The sequence below is a fragment of the Sphaeramia orbicularis genome, chromosome 13, assembly GCF_902148855.1.
Source record: "Sphaeramia orbicularis chromosome 13, fSphaOr1.1, whole genome shotgun sequence".
In the NCBI taxonomy this organism is placed as follows: domain Eukaryota; kingdom Metazoa; phylum Chordata; class Actinopteri; order Kurtiformes; family Apogonidae; genus Sphaeramia; species Sphaeramia orbicularis.
The window spans coordinates 47,836,146-47,856,395 of NC_043969.1; the positions used below are offsets into that span (position 1 = coordinate 47,836,146).

The 20,250-nt window shown below is 35.3% G+C and overlaps 2 protein-coding genes across 2 annotated transcripts in view; one reads left to right on the plus strand and one right to left on the minus strand.

Moving 5' to 3' along the window:
- sptbn4b (spectrin, beta, non-erythrocytic 4b) overlaps nt 1-8,507 on the minus strand; it is a 135,796-nt gene extending 127,289 nt beyond the window's left edge. The window contains exon 1 of the mRNA XM_030151484.1: nt 8,389-8,507. The gene's annotated coding sequence lies outside the window, so the exon portion shown is untranslated. The remainder of the gene's footprint in view (nt 1-8,388) is intronic.
- A 2,257-nt stretch (nt 8,508-10,764) lies between these two features.
- Nucleotides 10,765-19,951, plus strand: blvrb (biliverdin reductase B). The gene is made up of 5 exons (XM_030151485.1): nt 10,765-10,991; nt 14,484-14,645; nt 16,945-17,034; nt 18,142-18,273; nt 19,145-19,951. The coding sequence occupies exons 1-5, from the start codon at nt 10,907-10,909 to the stop codon at nt 19,303-19,305; spliced, it is 630 nt and encodes a 209-aa protein (XP_030007345.1). The 5' UTR covers nt 10,765-10,906; the 3' UTR covers nt 19,306-19,951.
- Nucleotides 19,952-20,250: the final 299 nt, after the last annotated feature.

The window sequence follows — 20,250 nt, forward strand, 5'->3', positions numbered from 1 at the left end:
TAGATCAAAATGTTTGTTAGCTGGATCGACTCTCAGCTGTGAAATAAACCGAAAGCAGGCATCTAAACTGACTCTCGAAATCACTTCTGATCGCTAGAAAGATACTCCTTGAAGCTAAAGTCAAGTCTCTGTACTTTTACATAATTTGACTCATACAACAGTGGTTTGTCCTAGCGAGGTTGTCGTAGTGAGTTGTAAAAGATGGCCAACAGACATAAATGCTTCTACACTGCAAAACTCTAAATCTTACCAAGTGTATTTGTCTCATTTCTAATCCAAACATCTCATCACACTCAAAATAAGACAATCACCTTAACAGTAACTTTTCAGTGAAGATATAAGAACTTATTTTTAGACAACAGATCTTGAAAATCTTAAGAAATCTTACCAACAAAATTTTCACTTGTTCCAGTGGCAGATTTTTTTGCTTAATTCAACATTTTTTTTTTTTAATTCAATATCATATCTGATGACCATGAAAAGATGACAAACTGTGTTTTACATCAATTATTTACATGTATTGATAGGATTAATGGATCAACAGGTATTAAACATTTTAGATCAGTAGATGGTTTTGGTCAATGGTTGATGTTAAGGTCTTTGAGAGTTAAAGTTGCAGAAAATTACAGAAAAACTATGTCTCAACCTGAAAACATACCACTTAATTCTGCAGCTTCTCCTCTCACTCTGAATCAATAGAATAAGAACCTGACAACATGGAAAAGAGAAAATGTATCTGAACCAAATCTGATCAGCAATTGGTATTTACAGCTGTAAATCATATGTGTAACCCGCCTATCTGCCTGAAAACCCCACTGACTGGTCGGTACATTTTCTACAGCCTGAAAACAGAGTCCAGAGACGAGGACAGAAATGTTGTTTCCTCTCAGACCAGGTGAGTATTTACTAATATCTGTCTAATCTACGGTTGTATATCTGCAGTAAAGAGGACTTTAAAGACACAAACAGCAGAAAAATTGAGGACTGATACTGAAACATTCCCCAAACAGAGTAGGTCCTCTGATCCAGACCAGGCTTCATCTATAAAATATAACCTGAAGTAGAAATTACCAACAAGAAACACACAGAAATACAATTAATGAAGACGAAATGCCTCCAACATCTCAAACCCATTTCCACCAGACTCTCCTGCGTAATGAAAATTTCTCTTTAAGCATCTTTACATTAGACGGACAGCGGACTGTTGTTGTCCAGACATATCAGAGCATTAATGACCAGCCAGATATAGACCACGGCCGTCGGCCTCCTCCGATGGAGACGGAGTTAAAGAGACAGGAACAACCGAAACAGAGTCAGAACGAGCGAATAAGAGAAGGACACATGTTTGACACAGAGTGGACGAAGGGAGGTGAAATAGAAGAACATGGAGGAGGTGGAAGAGGGAGGAGGTAGAGGAAGGAGGAGGTAGAGGAAAGGATGAAAAGGAAGGAGGTAGAGGGAGGAGGAGGCAAAGGAAGGGGGTAGAGGGAGGAGGAGGTAGAGGAAGGAGATGGAGGAAAGGAGATAGAGGGAGGAGGTAGAGAAAAGGACAAAAAGGAAGGAGGATGAAAAGGAAGGAGGTAGAGGGAGGAGGAGGTAGAGGAAGGATGAAAAGGAAGGAGGGAGAGGGAGGAGTAGAGGAAGATGGCATCATCACCATCATCATCATCGCCATGTGTTGTGACAGTTGTAAAAGATGCGATAAAACTAAAACATCATAAAAGATGTGACAAATCTGAAATATCGTAGAAGACGCAATGAAACTATAATGTCGTAAAAGACGTGACAAAACTAAAATGTCGTAAAAGATGCAACAAAGCTCAAATCTCTCACTTTTCATTATTTTACAGAGAGAAACCATCATTTGACAAAGAAAATAATCTTGTATCCTGCATTTAACATCATTTTTACCGTGTTAGAATTTTCATAATAATATTTTGGGCATATCTTCAGTTGTTTCGTGTAGTGAACATGCACCACTAGATGTCTATCAGATTAGGGTGGTCCAACAATCATGGTAAAAAAAATAAAGTTTCAGATAACCTCAATTAGAACCCTGCATTGGGTTTTGGCATTCAAAAGATGATTTAGGAAAAAAATTGGAAGAAAAAGGAGATGTTTTAGAGGTTGCACAAGTTGCTGGAAGTTTCCTGGAAATTGACTAATTGTTCCTGTTCAGCATAGTCGAGCTGACCTGCTAAGAGAAGCAGCAGTACCATCAAAACCAAGGTTTGAGTGTTTCATCTAGCAATATATGTATGAAGTAAGGCCGCCCACATCTGTGGTACTGGAGTGAAGAATTGGTTGGCCTGGCATTCTTGGACTCCAGTGTGACACCAGAGCAGAAGCAGCTGATGGTTCACAAAATGATGGAAAATGAAGGTTCTTTCAGTTCCACTAAAGTGTTGGGATGTCCTTAATCCAGCAGGTTATGAAGGGAAGCAGATCAGGGGTTTTGTCCCCACCAGCACCGTGCGTTTCTTTGAAACTTTGGATCTGCCACAAACATTCTTCAGAATTCCTCCAGTAGACTGGGCTGATGATGCAGACTTTCAGAAGGATGCTAAAATTGTGCATTCCAGAAAAGCTGTCAATGATGTTGCTGAAAGATGGGCGGAGCTTATTCAAGACTTCAACTGTAGCTGAACAAAAAAATGAAGATCAGAAACAGTACTTACTCCAAGTTGTCAAAGAACACAGGAACATTTTTTTGTAATTTCAATAAAGCAACAGTGGTTGCTGGACTTTCTAAGTAACATTTTTATGCGAGCTGCAGTTTGATTTAGAGAATAAAATTACAAATTATTCTAATATGCTTTATTCATTTGGCTAGTTATGTTATAGTATATAGAGCAATCTGCACGTGTCTTGTGCAACCTCTAAATATTAATTAATTTGCATAAAATTTGGACTGAAGTAATTTGGCCAGATATGGAACCAAATGCAGGGTTCTAATCCAGAAAATCTTAAAAACATTTTTTTGGACCACCCTACCATCAGATACAGATCACATAGGTGTATGAGTCGGTGTATCTATGGAAACTCTGCTTTAACTCTTCTTAAATACGTCCAAACCCAGACCAGTTAATGGAAATAATGAGTTATTGTACTTCAATGTAAACCCTTTATACATCAGCCCAGTTTGTCAGAGTCATGTGATTCTTTCCTAAAGTTGTGGTAGAAAAACAAAATCTAACTTTAGTATGTTTCAAGTTTTAGGCAATATAAGTGCTTTGGTTCAGGTTAGAAAAACACCCCGGTTATCCCCAAAAGACTGTGTTTTCATAAACCTCTATCATTTTCAAGCCTTAAACAAGTCACTGTCACAAGTCACTATTCCATTGGACATCTGTGCAAAACTTTACCGATATTTACTAACTGTCGAAAAAAACAGAAGTACATAATGTTGGTTTTTCCATTAAATCACAAATGTGATGATTTGTTTATTTATTATTGCGAGATGACATGAGAAGCCATTCCATAAACATGGCAACAAAGGTAAATATGGTGTTGACTTACAGATATATTCATTATTATGATATATTACCCCTCTATCTCATACTAAATTTAAAAATGATTCAGCTTCCTGGTGTGTCCACACATACCGCACCATGTTTCTTTTAAAATTCTTCTTCTTCGTTTGTTGTAACGTCCATCAACATCCGTTTTTTTTGTGCTTTGTTTTGTTTTTTAATTCATGTGACTCGAGTTGCAAAAAAAGGTCTTTCCACTGCAGTTTTATGTTTTATTTTATGTTTTATTTGCACTATGCCTGAAAAAAAACACCTCTTGCAAAAACTTTTAATTGAAAAAGGAGAGTTTTGGCAAAACTGTCATTTTTCCATTAGGTCGATTTTTTATGCACAAGTTATATTCGCGCAATTTGAGGGTCAATGGAAAAGCAACTACTGACTGAACTGATCCATAAAATCATTACTGATAAACAGAGTGGATAAAACACTATTTTTATGTGCATGTGTCTACTAATAGTCAGATTTACTTCTACATGTATTTGCATTTCAATCCACACTGTTCAGTGAATATTAGATGTAGGTTTATTTATATTAGCGGTAGTTCATTAATTAACTCCATGTTTGACTGAAAACATGTTAAATTATAAATAAAAGAGGAAAATAGCATCAAGACAAAGATGAAATCAGATGAAATGATGCAAAAGATGCAACAAGATAAATTCAAGTCGACATTCATAATCATTACAATTAATGTCACATCATTATTTCTCTACAGTTTAAAGGTTGATATTGTTGAAACTATTTGACAAAATGAGATGAAATTATGAATAAGGTGAAGATGACAACAAAAAATATCAATACCGTGAATGATTTAAAAGGATTACGTCATTTTCATCTTTTATGATATTTCAGTTTTGTCGCAGATCATCTTCAGAACATTTCATTTTTTATTTTTCAGTATCTTTAGCATCATTCTCACGTCACATCTTTTACTTGTGTCTTTTACACCTTTAAAAGTAAAACTGAATTTGATTTCCATCTCCTAATCTTCCTCCAACCTTTATACGAGTTCATCTTTTAAGTCATTTTCATCTGTTTTCTTCAACATTGACATATATTGTGATAATTCTCAACATCAGATCGCAGGTTTTTGCTTCATTTTCATCCAGCTACATCATTCACATTATTGACGTTTTTTGTGTCGTCATCTTCTACTTATTCATGATTGTTTTGTCAAATAGTTTCAACAATATCAACCTTTAAACTGTAGAAATAATGATGTGATAATTATCAATATCAACTGTTTCTTGAATTTTTCTTGTTGCATCTTTTGCGTCATTTCATCTTGTTTCATCTTTGTCTTGATGCTATTTTCCTCTTTTATTAATAATTTAACATGTTTCTACTTTCACTCTGGACTAAAAATCAGCCTCTGAACATGAACAAATCAAGATGTGACACTTTTTTTTTTTTATGATTATCTTATTGTCCTTTGTATTTGTTTTTTTTGTTGCATCTTTTACATATCGTTACATTTTACATCATTTTCATCCTGTTACATTGTTTATGTTCATCTTGTTACATCTTTTATTCATGATAAAAACACCTTTTACATCATTTTCATCTTGTTCTGTTGTGTCATTTACAAAGTGTTCAATTTGTAACTAACTGTCCAAATGTATCTGGTTTCTTCAAGTTTCTTTCAACTTTTACATCATATATTTACTCAGGATGATTTGGTGCATTTCCATACGCTTTAATATTTTACATCATTTTATTCCTCTTACGTCATTTACATTGTTTATGTTCTTCGCTTTGTTGCATCTTTTATTCACTTTACATCAGAAGTGTCAAACTCATTTTAGTTCAGGGGCCATGTATGATTTCAAATGGGCTAGACCAGTAAAATAATGACATAATAACCTATAAATTATGTCGACTCCAAACTTTTCTCTATGTTTCAGAGTTTAAAAAAAAAGTAAAATTACACTATGAAAATGCAACTATCCCAAAACATAACTATCCAATTCCTACAAACTACCCTTTTAAAAAATGTGAATAACATGAATAACCTGAAATTTCTTAAAGAAAACTCGTGTAATTTTGCCAATATTCTGCCTCCGTTTATCATTTACACATGTTCATTACAACATACAGATCACAGTGGATCTACAAATACACAAAACATTTAGTAAAAGAAAGAATATTGGTCAAATTACACTTATTTCCCTTAAGACATTTCAGGTTGTTCATATTTTTTGTGAAAGGATAGTTTGTAAATGGAAACATTTTCATGTAATTTTACTTTTGTTACACTAAAACAGTGGTTCTCAAACTTTTTACCATGGAGTACCCCCTTAAATACACTTTTTTATCCAAGTACCCCCAACTCTCACTTCAGCATTTTTGATTGAAAAAAATTAGGCAAAATGTCTTTCTGTACCAAAGGTGTCTGTTTATGTTTACAAAACTTTGTAAACAAACAACATATATTTAACTGTAATATATAAGAAATAAATATCTGAAAGTAAATTTTGTGCAAAATATAAACTGAAAGTGCCCTCTTTCAGTAGTCTCTTTTCCATTGGACATCTGCACAAAACTTTACCGATATTTACTAAATGTTGAAAAAACAGAAGTGCGTAACGTCAGTTTTTCCATTAAATCACAAATGCGATAATTTGTTTATTATCGCAAGATGACACGAAAAGTCATTCCATAAACACGGTGACAAATGGAAATATGGTGTTGATTTACAGATATATTCATTATTATTATATATTACCCCTCTATCTTGTACTAAATTCTAAAATGATTCAGTTTCCTGGTGTGTCCACACGTACCGCACCATGTTTCTTTTAAAACTCTTCTTCTTCTCTTGTTGTAACATCCGTCAACATCCGATTTTTTTATTCACGTGACTCTAGTTGAGGAAAAAGGTCTTTCCATTGCAGTTTTGCGTGATATACCATTTGCGCTATGCCTGAAAAACCACCTCTTGCCAGCGCAAAAACTTTTAATTGAAAAACAAGAATTTTGGCAAAACTGCCGTATTTCCATTAGGTACATTTTTATGCATAACTTATATTCAAGCAATTTGAGGGTCAATGGAAAAGCGACTACTGATAAGAAAAAAATAAATAAATTGGTCATTAATTAAAAAATGAACTTTTCATCAACAAAAATAATTCCTTATCTACTCAAATAAACTCATTTTGAACTAGAAGCACTCGAAGAGCACAGACCTCTGCCAAGGCTGATCAGTGCCCCCCCCCCGTGGGCCCCCCCATGCCAAGGAGGTTATGTTTTTGCCAAGGTTTGTTTGTCTGTCTGTTTGTTTGTTTGTCTGTCCGTTAGTGTGCAACATAACTCAAAAAGTTATGGACAGATTTTGATGAAATTTTCTGGTCTGCGCCCCCCCCCGTGGGCCCCCCCACCCCCAATCACCACCAAAATTTAATCATTTCTTCCTTATCCCATTTCCAACAAACCCTGAAAATTTCATCAAAATCTGTCCATAACTTTTTGAGTTATGTTGCACACTAACGGACAGACAAACAAACAAACCCTGGCAAAAACATAACCTCCTTGGCGGAGGTAATCATATAAAATATGAATGTTCTTCAAATGTGACCAAAGCTTAAACAAGATGATTGGCAAAAAAACTATTATATGAATGTATTTGTTGTGTTTTATATTTCAGCATTAATTCTCATTATGTATTTTGTATTCGGTACATGATGACTTATTTAATGTATTTTTCACAAAAAATGTAAAGCACCCCCTGGGCTTCTTCCAAGTACCCCTGGGGGTACAAGTACTCCACTTTGGGAACCCCTGTACTAAAACAAAGAGACAAATGTGTAGTTGTGATCATTATGATAGTATTCTACTCTAGATCACATTGGTCTGAAAGTGGAACCTGAACTAAACTTTGACACCATTCATTGTTAATATCTTCAGTGTAAATTCACACATTCATCCCATGGCCGAATGGACCCTCTGGCAGCCCAGTTTTAGCCCATGGGCCGTATGTTTGACTACCCCTACTTTACATCTTTTTCATTTTGTTGAATCTTTTACATAGTTTTGTATTTTGTTGTTCTCACCTTGTTTTGTTGGTTTCATACTAATATCTGTATATAATATTTAACCTCAAATAAATCATGATTTGACCCTTATCGTGGTAACTATGACCATCAGCTCTTAGGTTTGTTGTATCACTTTAGTCGTGTTTGTCCTTCCGCATCTTTTACGTTGTTCCATCCTTCATATTATTTTTGTCATTGCCTCTTTTATACATTATTTCAATCCATAAATATTTCAACGTAAAGAAATCATGATTTATCATATATTTATTAATGTTTTCGTCCTTTTACTGCATTTCCCAATGTTTTCATTGTCATTCACTCTCTTGTTTTGTTGCATCCTTCACATATGAGTCTATTTTTGGAGGTTTTATTCATGTTATTTGTTTTTTTTGGTCCTCATTCATTTCCACCTCCTTGTTCAAACTGTTTAGATCCATCCTGTTTCTCCAACTTTGACTCGGGACATAAATCATCCTTTCACCTGAACAGACCCCTGATCTGACGACTATCGCGATATCCCCTGCTGTGTTCATGTCTATAAGGTGACATCGGTTCGGTCCGGGTCCGGTGTGTCAGTCCGGGGACCCACACAGGCCTCTGCAGGTCCATAAAACCGGCTCCTCCATCGACCAGGGCCCGGTGCTCCGGTGATGAAGCGGAACACTGCGGTACCTGCACCCACTGCGCCCGGATGCAGGCCGGCTCTCCGCAAAAAAAAAAAAAAAAAAAAAAAGAGAGAGAGACGCAAAAAAGAACCCATCATGCACGGCGGAGTGTGTGTGTGCGCTGATCCGCAGCAGAGGCCGCATCCTCCGGGTCCTTACCTTCAGATCTCGGTCCGGTTCGGGGTGGGTTCGTCCTCCTCACGCGGCGCTGGGTCGCATAGATGGGGAGGAGGAGGTCTGATGGAGGAGACGCCGTTCCTCCGTGTTCCGTCGGTGGGTCCGCGGTCACTGGGCCGGTCGGCGCAGCCCGGGCCGGGGACGCAGGGCGCAGGACGCCGGGGACGCGCTGGGGTCGGACTGGGACCGGCGGAGGCTGAAGATGAGGATGAGGATGGTGATCTCCATAGAGGAGCCGCTGCCACCGGACTCTGCCTCCGTCCTCCTCCTCCTCCTGCTCTTCCTCTGCCGGAGCCGGAGAGAAACAGCAGCATCAGTGCGGAGACCGGAGGAGGTGCAGGGGGAGGCCGCGAGGGGGCGCTGCTGCACCGGCCCCGCGGTCCGGTTAACCCTGTGAGGACAGGGGGGTGGACCGGGTTTAACGGACCGATCTGGACCACAGTGACCCGGGTTAGAACCTGGTCCAACAAGACATTCACACCAGGACAGTTTAAACATTATTTAATTCACTTTGTATTCACTTTAGTGGATATTTAGGCTCATTTAGGCTCATTAACCTAAATATTTCAGAAAACTCATTAGTATTTTATTTGTGTGCCTGTCCTGTCCACTAGGAAGCTGGGACACTGGTACACCTTTATTTCCAAGGCCATACTTGGACTAGTGCCCTCCTGTATCTGTAGTCTAATAACAAGAAGTGTTGCTTCTTATTGTCTGCCTTAACCCTTTCATGCATTAATTATGAGAACCTTAGGTAAGATTTTTTTCTTGAGTGTTTTTATTCCTCCATAGGCATGAAAAAAACAATGTGATCAAGTTTTTTTTTTTTTTTTGTTTTTTTTTTTTTTTTATAGTTACAAAAATGTCCATGCATTTAATTTTTGAAGTAAAAAAACGTGTTTAAAACCCAATATCAGAGAGTGATATGAAAACAATGAAATAAAATAAAATCTGATGTTTTCTCACATTTTAACATATTCTAATGCTAGTTATTACTCTTTTCATGGAGATGATATCCCAAAAAAAAAACAAACCAAAAAAAAAAAAAAAAAAACTTTTTTTTTTCTTACAAATAACAATTGATTTACACTGAAACATGTCACTGCAGATCAGGTTTATCAAGAACAGCAAAGTTACAGTAATAGTTTGAATGTCAGTGTATGAGATGATGCACAAGTGTCCACTGTGTTGGCTGATACGGAACTAAAACAACAAAACCCATGAATATACAAGGAAACAGCTAGGAATTACTGTCCACTGTAGTGACCACTATGCATGAAAGGGTTAAAATGAGCATTTGTTCCTCTTTGTGCCGTTGGCCTGTACAGAGCTGGTCAAAGGTCATACGTCTACTCTGCTCCTTACACATGGAATATGCTGCTAAAAGACTGGAAATTGACTGAACTGATCTCCTTGAATGCTTTTGAATCCAAACTCAAAGTGCTAGAGACTAACTGAATGACCTGCACTTGTTTTTCATAGTTTGACTTGTCCTGTAAATTACTGTATGTCATATCTGTTTTGTATTTCATGCTGCCTCTTGGCAAGGACTCCCTTGGAAAACAGGTTCTTAATCTCAATGGGATCTTTTTTTCTTGGTTAAAAAACGTTAAAAAAAATAAATAACAAAATAAATTATTAATTTTTTTATTGCATATTTTATTAATTTTAGGTCACTTTTGTTAATCTAGCACCTACCTCTGTCATTTAATTAATGTAGCTAGCTGTAAATGTAATTATTTTATTGTTAAGTATTAGCCTGTTTGTCTTGGTTGAACGTTGTCCATTTAATTGCTTATTTGTACACATTTTTATTCATTTTTCACTTTCACAGATTCACTTTGATCGTTTTTCAATTTTGCTCATTTATAGAATAGCCTCATTGTTTACTTTTTTTTTTAGTTTTTTATAAATCATTTTTCTTCATTTTTATTATTATGCTTAATTAGTGGCTTATTTCTTTCTATTTTTATGTTATTTATTATATTCATCAGAATTGTTTATATACTTGATTAGCCTATTTTATTAGTTTTTAATAATTTGTTGATGTGGCGCTGATAGTTTTAGTTTACTTCACTGCTGTCTTCTCCATTTTTTTAAGTAATTTTTAATCTTTTAGGAAAAAAAAAAATTAAATTAAATTAAAATTTAAAAACAAAACTCATACTGTGTTATTCTTTCACTTTCACTTATTAATACATTCTATTAAAGAGTAATGACCGTGATCACGTGACCTCAGTCGCTTCAAGCCTGGAATCATGTGATTCGGACTCTGGTCTGAGTCCTGGTACGGGTCTGAGTCCGGGTCTCTTGTCTAAGTCTGGGTCCTGGTACCTGATCCCAGCCCCTGATCCGGGTCCGGGTCCCTTTAAGTCTTCGGAGGGGGAGGAGTCTGCACATCCGTCTTCCTGCCTCTTAAACCCGCCTCCTCTGTCCTCTGGTCTCACATCTGAGTCACAGAGACCCGAACGGACCCGGACCCTGCAGTCGGACCACAGACATGTCGGACTCCATCAAAAATGTCGCGATATTTGGAGCCACGGGAATGACGGGACAGGCCACGGTACCTTTGGCGGTGGCAGCAGGTGAGGCACGAGGACAGGTGTTACACAACCGGACAGGACCGGGACCAGACCGGTATCTGGACCCAAAGTCCAAAGTGTGGACCCGTTAGAGCTGGAAGGCATGGACAGAAGAGTTAAACCAGTCAGTACAAAGAATTAAATATCAAATTAGTATTTTATTTTTTAGATTAAATGATGATTTTTGGTTCTGAAAGCTGAAGAAACCAGACAATTATTAATAATTAATAAAAGGCAGAAACCATATCAAATACTCAATAAAGTATTATGAATTTACATAAAATACAAACCGGATTAAAACTATGTAAAAGATTAATATGATGTAAAACAAAAAAAGAACTGAAAACATTAAAATGACAAAATAAGAACAAAAAGACAAGATGACAAAAAAATCAGACAAAACAAGAAAATTATGAAAACATAAAATATTAAAACTATATGAGGTAAAAGACTGAAATTACATAAAATACTTAATACTTAAATTGGAGAAAATGACAAAAAATGCAACAAGATGAAAAATTACATCAAATGCATAAAAATTCAGACACAAGACGATGAAGAAACAGAGCAAGATTAAAGTGAAGATGTAAAACACAAAACGTGCAAAATATTAAAAGTACATAAAATACAATATCATATAATAATAAAAATGGCATAAAACACACAACCAAATATGTCCAAAAAAATGACAAGCTCATAGATAAAAATTAGATAAAATACAAAAAAAAGATAAGAATGGCATGAAAAGTGCAAAAAGACAGACATCGCAACAAGACAACAAAGAACAAGACAAAAGAGAATCAGGAGGAAGACGATGTAGAAGATTAAACATGACAAAACAACATGAAAAACAACATAAAAAGCAAAACAAGATGATGTAAAATATTTAAAGTACATAAAATACAATATTACATCAGAGAAAACGACAAAGGTGAAAAAGTGCCAAAATTCAGAATCAACACACAAGACAAGAAATAAAAGAAAATAAAATATTCAACATAAGATGAAAATGATTTTAAAAAGATTCAAACTACATAAAATACAGAACCAGATTTTTTTTTCTTTTTTTTTAAATACTATATAAAATACAAAACAAGGTGAAGATGATGCAACAAGACAAAGACAGAAATGACAAAACAAGATGAAAATGACAAAATGCAAAGACATGGAGATAAAACTCACATCTGTAGTTTATTTTAATTTAATTGTTGAAGCTGAAAAGAAAAAATAAATACAGTTCTTATTGTAAAATATGATTATCAATGTTTGGCAATTATGGCAAAACAACAGAAGAGTTTATGTGGTGTTTAACAGAAAATGTGAAGTAAATACACAGTAAAAAGAAGATAAATGTTTATAACGATACTGATAATTATCATTTAATCAGTCCTGTTACATATGATGGTCTAACATCAGTATGTTTGGTCAAAACAAGGGGAAACCTGACCCGATGTGGTCCCAACAAACCAAAATCTAGATTATAACGTCTACAAGAAATAAATACACATATTAAAAATGAGTACATGAATGTGGAAAATGGAGTTGGTGCATTTTAGTTCAGGTTCCACAAAAATGTTTACATCTACAAAAGAATGTGAATAACACGAACAACCATGAATAACCTGAAATTTCTTAAGATAAGTACAATTTTAACAATATAATGTGTCAGTTTATCATTAACACACTCAGTAACAGGCAGATTATTGATAAAATTACATTTATTTCTCTTAAGACATTTCAGGTTATTCATATTTGTTCAGGTTATTCATATTTTCTGTGAAAGGATAGTTTGTAAATGTAAACATTTTAATGGAATTTTACTTGTTTTACACCAAAACAAACAGTAAATATTCGGAGTTGTTATGATGTTATTATTTTACTGGTCTGACACATTTTAGATCAAATTGTTCTGTGTGTGGAACCTGAACTAAAATGATTTTTACATCCTTTATTGTTAATATTTTCAGTGTAATTTTTACATGTCATAGATTCACCCCCATGGGCCACATTGGACCCTTTGGTGGGCCGGTTTTGGCCCACGGGCTGTATGTGTGATACCCCTGGTTTAGTGTATTTAAACCTTTTATTAACTGAAAAATGTAATGTAAATAAACTGACACATTGACACAAATCACTGATTCAGCCTCAAGGTTCCGTTTCCCGCCGTCACATGGTACAACTTCCCGCTGTCGGAGGTGCTGAGTCATGGCGAGTGGGCGTGGCGCTGAGTCATGGCGGGCTGGGGGCTGATAAGGCATCCCCTATCTAGTCTGTGCAGGAGGGGCGGGGCCTCACCGTCCAGACCCTGACAGTGAGGGGTCAGATGGACGTGGCAGGTTCTTTGTGGACGTTGTGTCTCTGGTCTTTAGTTACAGTTGATGAATGAACCAGTGTCTGTTACTTAATGGAACTGGTCACATGACTGGTTTAACTGGTAAAGAACTGAAACTAACATAAGAATGTAAAAAAAAAAAGATTTGCATTTTTTAACATTTATTATGAAAAACAACCCTAAATGTTAAAAACAAAACTTAATGAGATTATAAAAATAAAATTTCAAGCATTCTCCATGTGCTCAAACATTTTAGTTTGTGTAGATCATTCTGTGTCCATGTTCCAGCTTCTTATTTATAGTCATTTCTAGTCATTTTGATCCTGTGTGATAGTCCATTCACTTTCTGTCTAGTTGTAGACAGAGCCCCTCAAAACACACTAGTAGAACTCTCCAAAACAGCCCTATTATCACTATTATATACAATTATTTACAAGAATTCACTCTGAAAACCTAGCTAAAACACTGCCAAAAGTAAAATAAACCTTCTGTCTCTCTCAATCATTCACAAACCCTGAATCTCTGCTTTCAGATGCTGTTTGGATTTTGTCAAAAGTGTAAACAGTTCAGGAGTTACTGTAATCTGAATGACGGTGGGTGGAAAATTGTAGCACTGGGGACACAATCGTCTTAAAAGGGTTAATCTGCAGTGTCTCTACCAAATAAACTGATAAAAAATAAATAAATAAATACTTGGATTATGCAGATGAGGACTAGATTATTCCCAAGAGGCTGAAGATCCATCAATCAATCATTCAAATTTGATTTATATAGCGTCACATAACAAACGTTACCTCATGTCTCTTTACATTTTGAGCAGGTCTAAACCTGACCCTTAAGCCACTTTACAGAAACCCAACAGAGTCCTCCAGGAGCAAACACCAAGGGCTAATATTTTAAGACCAGTTCTAGAAGCCTAGAACCACCATACTTGACCAATCAGACCTGGTCCAGATTAGTCCAGAGGTTAAATACTCTTAAAAAAAAGTGGTTTTAAATACAGACTCTCACCCTTTTTTCCATCCGTCACCTGGTCCGATGTGGTCTAGAAGCATCTCCAGGTCATTGAGGCTTCACCTGAATCTGGTTTCAGAGGTTTAGCTTGAACCAGACTCCAGGTGTTGTAGTCGTCTTGACACCATCTGCTTCCTGTCTCGTCTCAGGATACAACGTGACGGTCCTGGTCCGAGACCCCTCCAGGCTCCCCGAGGACCACAAGGCGTCCCGGGTGGTGGTGGGAGACGTCCTGAACAAAGACGACGTGAAGAAGACCATGGAGGGCCAGGACGCCGTCATCATCATCCTGGGGACGAGGAACGACCTCAGTAAGACCAAGAGCCCGAAAACACGATCAGTCAGTCACATGATACGACAGAAACGCAGAAAAATAATAATGTACACTGTATGGACAAAAGTATGTGGACACGTTGAATTCAGGTGTTTCTTTTCTAACAGGGGTCTGGGATTAAAACAATAATGACTAATGTCAGAATATAGTTTTATATTGGGATAAATATCATTGCATTGGTTAGTTTGGTTTGAATTCTTATCTTTGTTTCCAAAATGACTCAGATGGTTTTTACTTAATTTCGCTCAACAGTGTTTGTTTTTTATCCATGACTATGATTTTAAATGTTCTACCTCTAAATCACTAAAATATTTTTCATGCTCTGACTGTAAATAATAATTTTCTACCACAATTAACCATCTACTTTCTTCACATCTCACTTTCGAAGAAAAATCTCCCATTAAGCTTTAAGGAAATATAGATGTTTATAAACTATATGGACAAAAATATTGGGACACATCATGTCTACAGCTGTAAGATGTCCTGTTCATGATGATTTTGGATATAAAATACAAACAAACAAGATGACGAAGTAAAAGACGTAAAACAATGAAACAATGGAAATCTCACAAAAGCTGTGGCGCAAAAACTTTGTATAAGAAAAATACAAAATGAAAAAATAATGAAAAACGGTTGTAAAACTCTTCTTTACAGTCAGAACACGACAAAAACTAATAAATAATAATCATAAAATATTTTGTAACCTGGTAATTAATAAAAACAAAGCAATGAAATACTGTAGTGTTTTTGATGAGACTGAATAAAATAAACCCTGAAGACAAAAGAAAAATATATCACCTTATAATATTACTGGAAATATTAAAGTATTTCTTTACCGTTTCATGATTCAGCTCTGAAACAAAAAACAAATACACTGGCAGAACAAAATGCAAAAGGTTAACCTGTTTTAGTTTCACTTTCACTTCACTTGAATTAACTCCTGGAATCAGTTTAATACACGTATCCACTGTGTTTCTATGATGTTGAATTCTCCTGTTTCTATTATTTCATGTGGTGTTGCCTTTATTTCCTGAAATTTCAGTGTGGTTTCATTTCTTGTACTGATCTGGATTCGACCTGAGGACACACTACGACCCATTAAAAAACCAATGCTCTGTTTTTACTGGTTTAATAGTGTAAAACATCCACTAGAGGTCACCAAATACTGAGGAAACCATCCTCACGAGATGTTTAATATTTAATAGTCAATGTTTTATTCTTCTGACAGTGATTTTTTTTTAGGTCAACAGGATTAATAAATAACCTTTAGTAAACACACAAAACCTGGTGAAAAAACTGAGTGTTCCTCTAAAACCAATAGTTAACTTTTTTTTATGTTCTTGTCCAATACTAGGAATGTCAAAGTCATTTTAGTTCAGGTTCCACATTCAGCCCAGTATGATCTCAAATGGGCCAGACCAGGAAAATAATAACATAATAATCTATAAATGATGACAATTCCAAACGTTTTTCAATGTTTTAGAGAGAAAAAACTAAAATTACACAATGAAAATGTTCACATCTGCTAACTATCCTTTAAAAAATTTGAATAACATGAACAACCTGAAATTCCTCAAGAAAAATAAGTGCAATTTTACCAATAATGTCTCAGTTTATAATTTACAAATGAATATTACAACTCTACAAATACACAAAATACTTAGTAATGGACAATATTGTTAAAATTATATTTATTAATCTTAAGGTTTTTCAGGTTGTTCATATTTGTTCACATTTTTTATAAAAGGACAGTTTGTAAACGTTAATATTTTCATGTAATTTTTAATTTTCCATTTTTACACTAAAACAGAGAAAAATTTGAGTTATTATTTATAGGTTATTATGATAGTATTTTACTGGTCTGACCCCTTTGAGATCATATTGGTCTGTATTTGAAACCTGAGCTAAAAGGATTTTTACACCATTAATTGTTAATATCTTCAGTGTAATTCTCGCATTTCACAAAGTCATCCTACAGGCTGGATTGGACCCTTTGGCGGACAGGTTTTGCCCCGTAGGTCGTATATTTGACACCAGTCCTTTACTGTTTGTTCTTCAGAGATGCTGATTTTGGCCAATTAGAGTTTTTCTTTTTTATTTTTCTTTTACGTTCCAGGAAAATAATCATAAAGACACAATTACGCCAGTGAATCTATCAGATAAATATGTACGAGTGCTGCTGATGCTGATGTTTTTATCTGATATTGTTTAACACTGTGTCTCTGTGTGTCTGATTTGTTGATTAGTCTAATATTTGTTTGATTTCTGTTGCTCAGGTCCCACCACCGTCATGTCCGAAGGAACCAAGAACATCGTGGAGGCCATGAAGGCTCGAGGAATCCGTAAAGTGGTCGGCTGCATGTCAGGTACAAACGTCTTTCTGATAATATTCATATAATTATATTCAACATACACCTCCTTTATCTGTGATTTACAAACTAAACTATAGAGGAGAGTATTTCTTCCAACTAGACTTGACCTCTCCAAATACTGACATTAAAACACTGTTAACGAGTAAAAAAACCTCAAAAATACAGGCATTAGTTACATAAAAAATGCAAGAAAGTACATTTAAAACAGTAAAATATGAATTAAACAGTATGTTTAAAATTTTATCAAACGTACATTAAATACTCACTAAAACTGGACTCAAACTTATTAAATATTTGTGAAAAATTCAGGTCTGACTAAAGCTCTAAAGATAAATATACATGAATAAGTTTAGTAAATTTGACTAATTTTTTTCAAGAACATCAGATAAAAACTTGAAAGAATAAAAATACAATAAAAACTTGCTAGAAGATGAAGTAAAAGACATAAAAAGATGAAACAATGAAAATCTCACAAAAGCTGCAACACAAAAACTTTGTAAAAGAAAAAACAAAACGAAAAATGAAGGAAGAAAAACTAGTAAATAATAATCATAAAATCCTTTATAACCTGGAAATAAATAAAAACAACAAAGCACTGAAATACTTTGTTTTTGATGAAAATGTGAATAAATTAACCCTGAACAATTACTACTTTTTTGTCAATTTGGCAAATTTTGTCCAGATATTAAATCTGCCACATTTCATGTTATTGTCATTTATTTCCTCCAGTAACATGTCAGTGTTCACAGATTTAGATAATAAACAGGTATTAAAACCAAGTGTTGGACAAAAACAAACACTTTTTAATGTGGAACCAGTGACTTTAAAACAATAAAATAAATGCATTTCTCACTCTTTAGTTATTAACTTCTGTTGAATGTTATACATTCAGATTTTTTTTCCTAAAATTTCTTGATATGTAATAAATAAATGATTTAAATAAGTTAAATCCATCCTTTTATTCCAACATATTAATTCACTTGTGTTTTCAGTTTGACATGACTTTCAGTTTCAGTTTCACATCCTGGTCTGTTTTTAACCCTTTACCTGCTGCAGCTGACGGTACTTCCTGTCCTGTTCTTCTTCTTCTGTGGTTTTCAGCCTTCCTGCTGTGGGATCGCGCCAAAGTGCCGCCCCGTCTGATCGACGTGACCGAGGACCACGACAGGATGTTCACGGTGTTGAAGACCTCGGGCTTGGACTACGTGGCCGTCATGCCTCCACACATCGCTGGTCAGTGGACGCTCTGAAGACACACAAGCACGTTTATCAGATTAGGTTTATTCAGGAGGACGGTTTCTGAAATGATGACTGAATAATGAGTTCAGATCATGACGCAGTATTCTGTTAAAGTAAACCCTAAATGTCCTGGTCCTGTTGTGTTTCATAGTTCACTCTGTGCTTCATCAGCATCTGGTCAGTTTAAACCACAGGTGTCAAACTCATTTTAGTTCAGGGGACACATCCTCCTAATCTGATCGGAAGTGGATCAGACCAGTAAAATAATAACATAATAACCTATAAATAATGTCAACTCCAAACTTTTCCGTGTTTTAGAGTGAAAATAGTAAAATTACAGTATGAAAACTTTTACATCTACAAACTATCCTATAAAAAATGTGAATAACATGAAAAACCATGAAAAAAATGAAATGTATTAAGAAAAATAAGTGCATTTTTTACAATTTTCTGCCTCAAGTTTATCATTTCCACATGTGCATTACAAATTACAGATCACACTGGTTCTACAAATACACAAAATATTTAGTAACAAACAGAATATTGGTCAAATTACACTTACTTCTCTTAAGACATTTAAGGTTGTTCATATTTGTTCAGGTTATTCACATTTTTTGTGAAAGCATAGATTGTAAACAAACATTTTGATGTATTTTTTATTTTTTTTTATATAAAAACAAATAAAAAAATTTGGACTTGTCATTATTTATAGGTTATTCTGTGATTATTTTACTGGTCATCAGATCATATTGGAACCTGAACTAAAATGAGTTCGACACCCCTGATGTACAGTACGGTCACTGTCGTCTCGTACTTTTCCCTCGCTGCATCACATCAGTAACGTTTTCTCTAAACGTTTCATCAGATGACCTTCCTCTGACGGAGAAATACTTGGCGGCGGAGAGCATGCTGAGAGGAAGAGCCATCTCCAAACACGACCTGGGACACTTCTTCGTCAAGTGTCTGTCTACATCGGAGTGGGACGGGAAGACAGTGGGGGTGTGGGGGGAGTACAAACCGTCCTGATGCGTCGCCCACAGTGGAGAAACAGGAGGTTGATGAAGGAATATGTGATTAAAACTGGTAGTTTCTCTGAGTGTGTTTCTGCTTTAATTTCACTTTTTTTTGGCTTCATTTCCTTTTTACACTAAATCCTTCATCATCTTCTTAAACTCAAAGTGCCAGCGTTTTACTGTTGTTTTTCACTGGATGTTAATGGATTCCGTCGCCTCTGTTAAACATAAACCACGTGATGTGTCCATTTGCATCTACAGCTGTTTTTATAACTCTTCAAAATAAAAGACTCTATTGTCCAATTAGCTGTGGTGGCATGTCACAGCATCATGTGATTGAACATAGCTGTGAGCTGTTAGCAACTAAAAGTAACACTGTTGTAATCATCCAGTCACTTCAAAAACACAAAATGTAACAAAAAAAACCCAAACAGGATTTTACACAACGTTACGAACACATTATACATCCACATGTCCTTAAAATCTGTCTTTACTAAACATAAGACTGACAAGATTATTTTGTGGCTAATTTTACATTTTTTTCTTGATTTTGTTACTTAATTTGCAAATTTTTGTCATTTTGTTGCTGATTTTCTGCAATATTTTTGGTAATTTTATTGATTAATAAAGCAGCGTATGCTGTCTTTCCCAACATTAAATCAAAGTGACTCAGTTCAAGCTTCATTTTTGTTTAAGTTTATTCTCATCATCAGGAGAAAATACAGTACAAAGTTGTGCGCAGTATCTCAGGAGATGAAATGTACTTCTAGATCAACATATTATGTTTATTTTATAGTTTCATGTGTTTTATGCTGTGTTTAGAAGTCATCCATTATGTCTAAATGTAGGTCTGTATCTTAGCATTAACAACATGACTCTTGTACCTAGAAGCAACACAAAATACATTTTAATTCTGAATATATTACACCTGAAGAAGAAAAAAAGGTAATTTATTTCA

Coding starts and splice junctions, on each gene's coding strand:
- blvrb (XM_030151485.1), top strand. CDS start 10,907: ATGTCGGACTCCATCAAAAATGTCGCGATATTTGGAGCCACGGGAATG. Junction 10,992..14,483: donor ACCTTTGGCGGTGGCAGCAG/GTGAGGCACGAG, acceptor GTCTCGTCTCAG/GATACAACGTGACGGTCCTG. Junction 14,646..16,944: donor GGGGACGAGGAACGACCTCA/GTAAGACCAAGA, acceptor TCTGTTGCTCAG/GTCCCACCACCGTCATGTCC.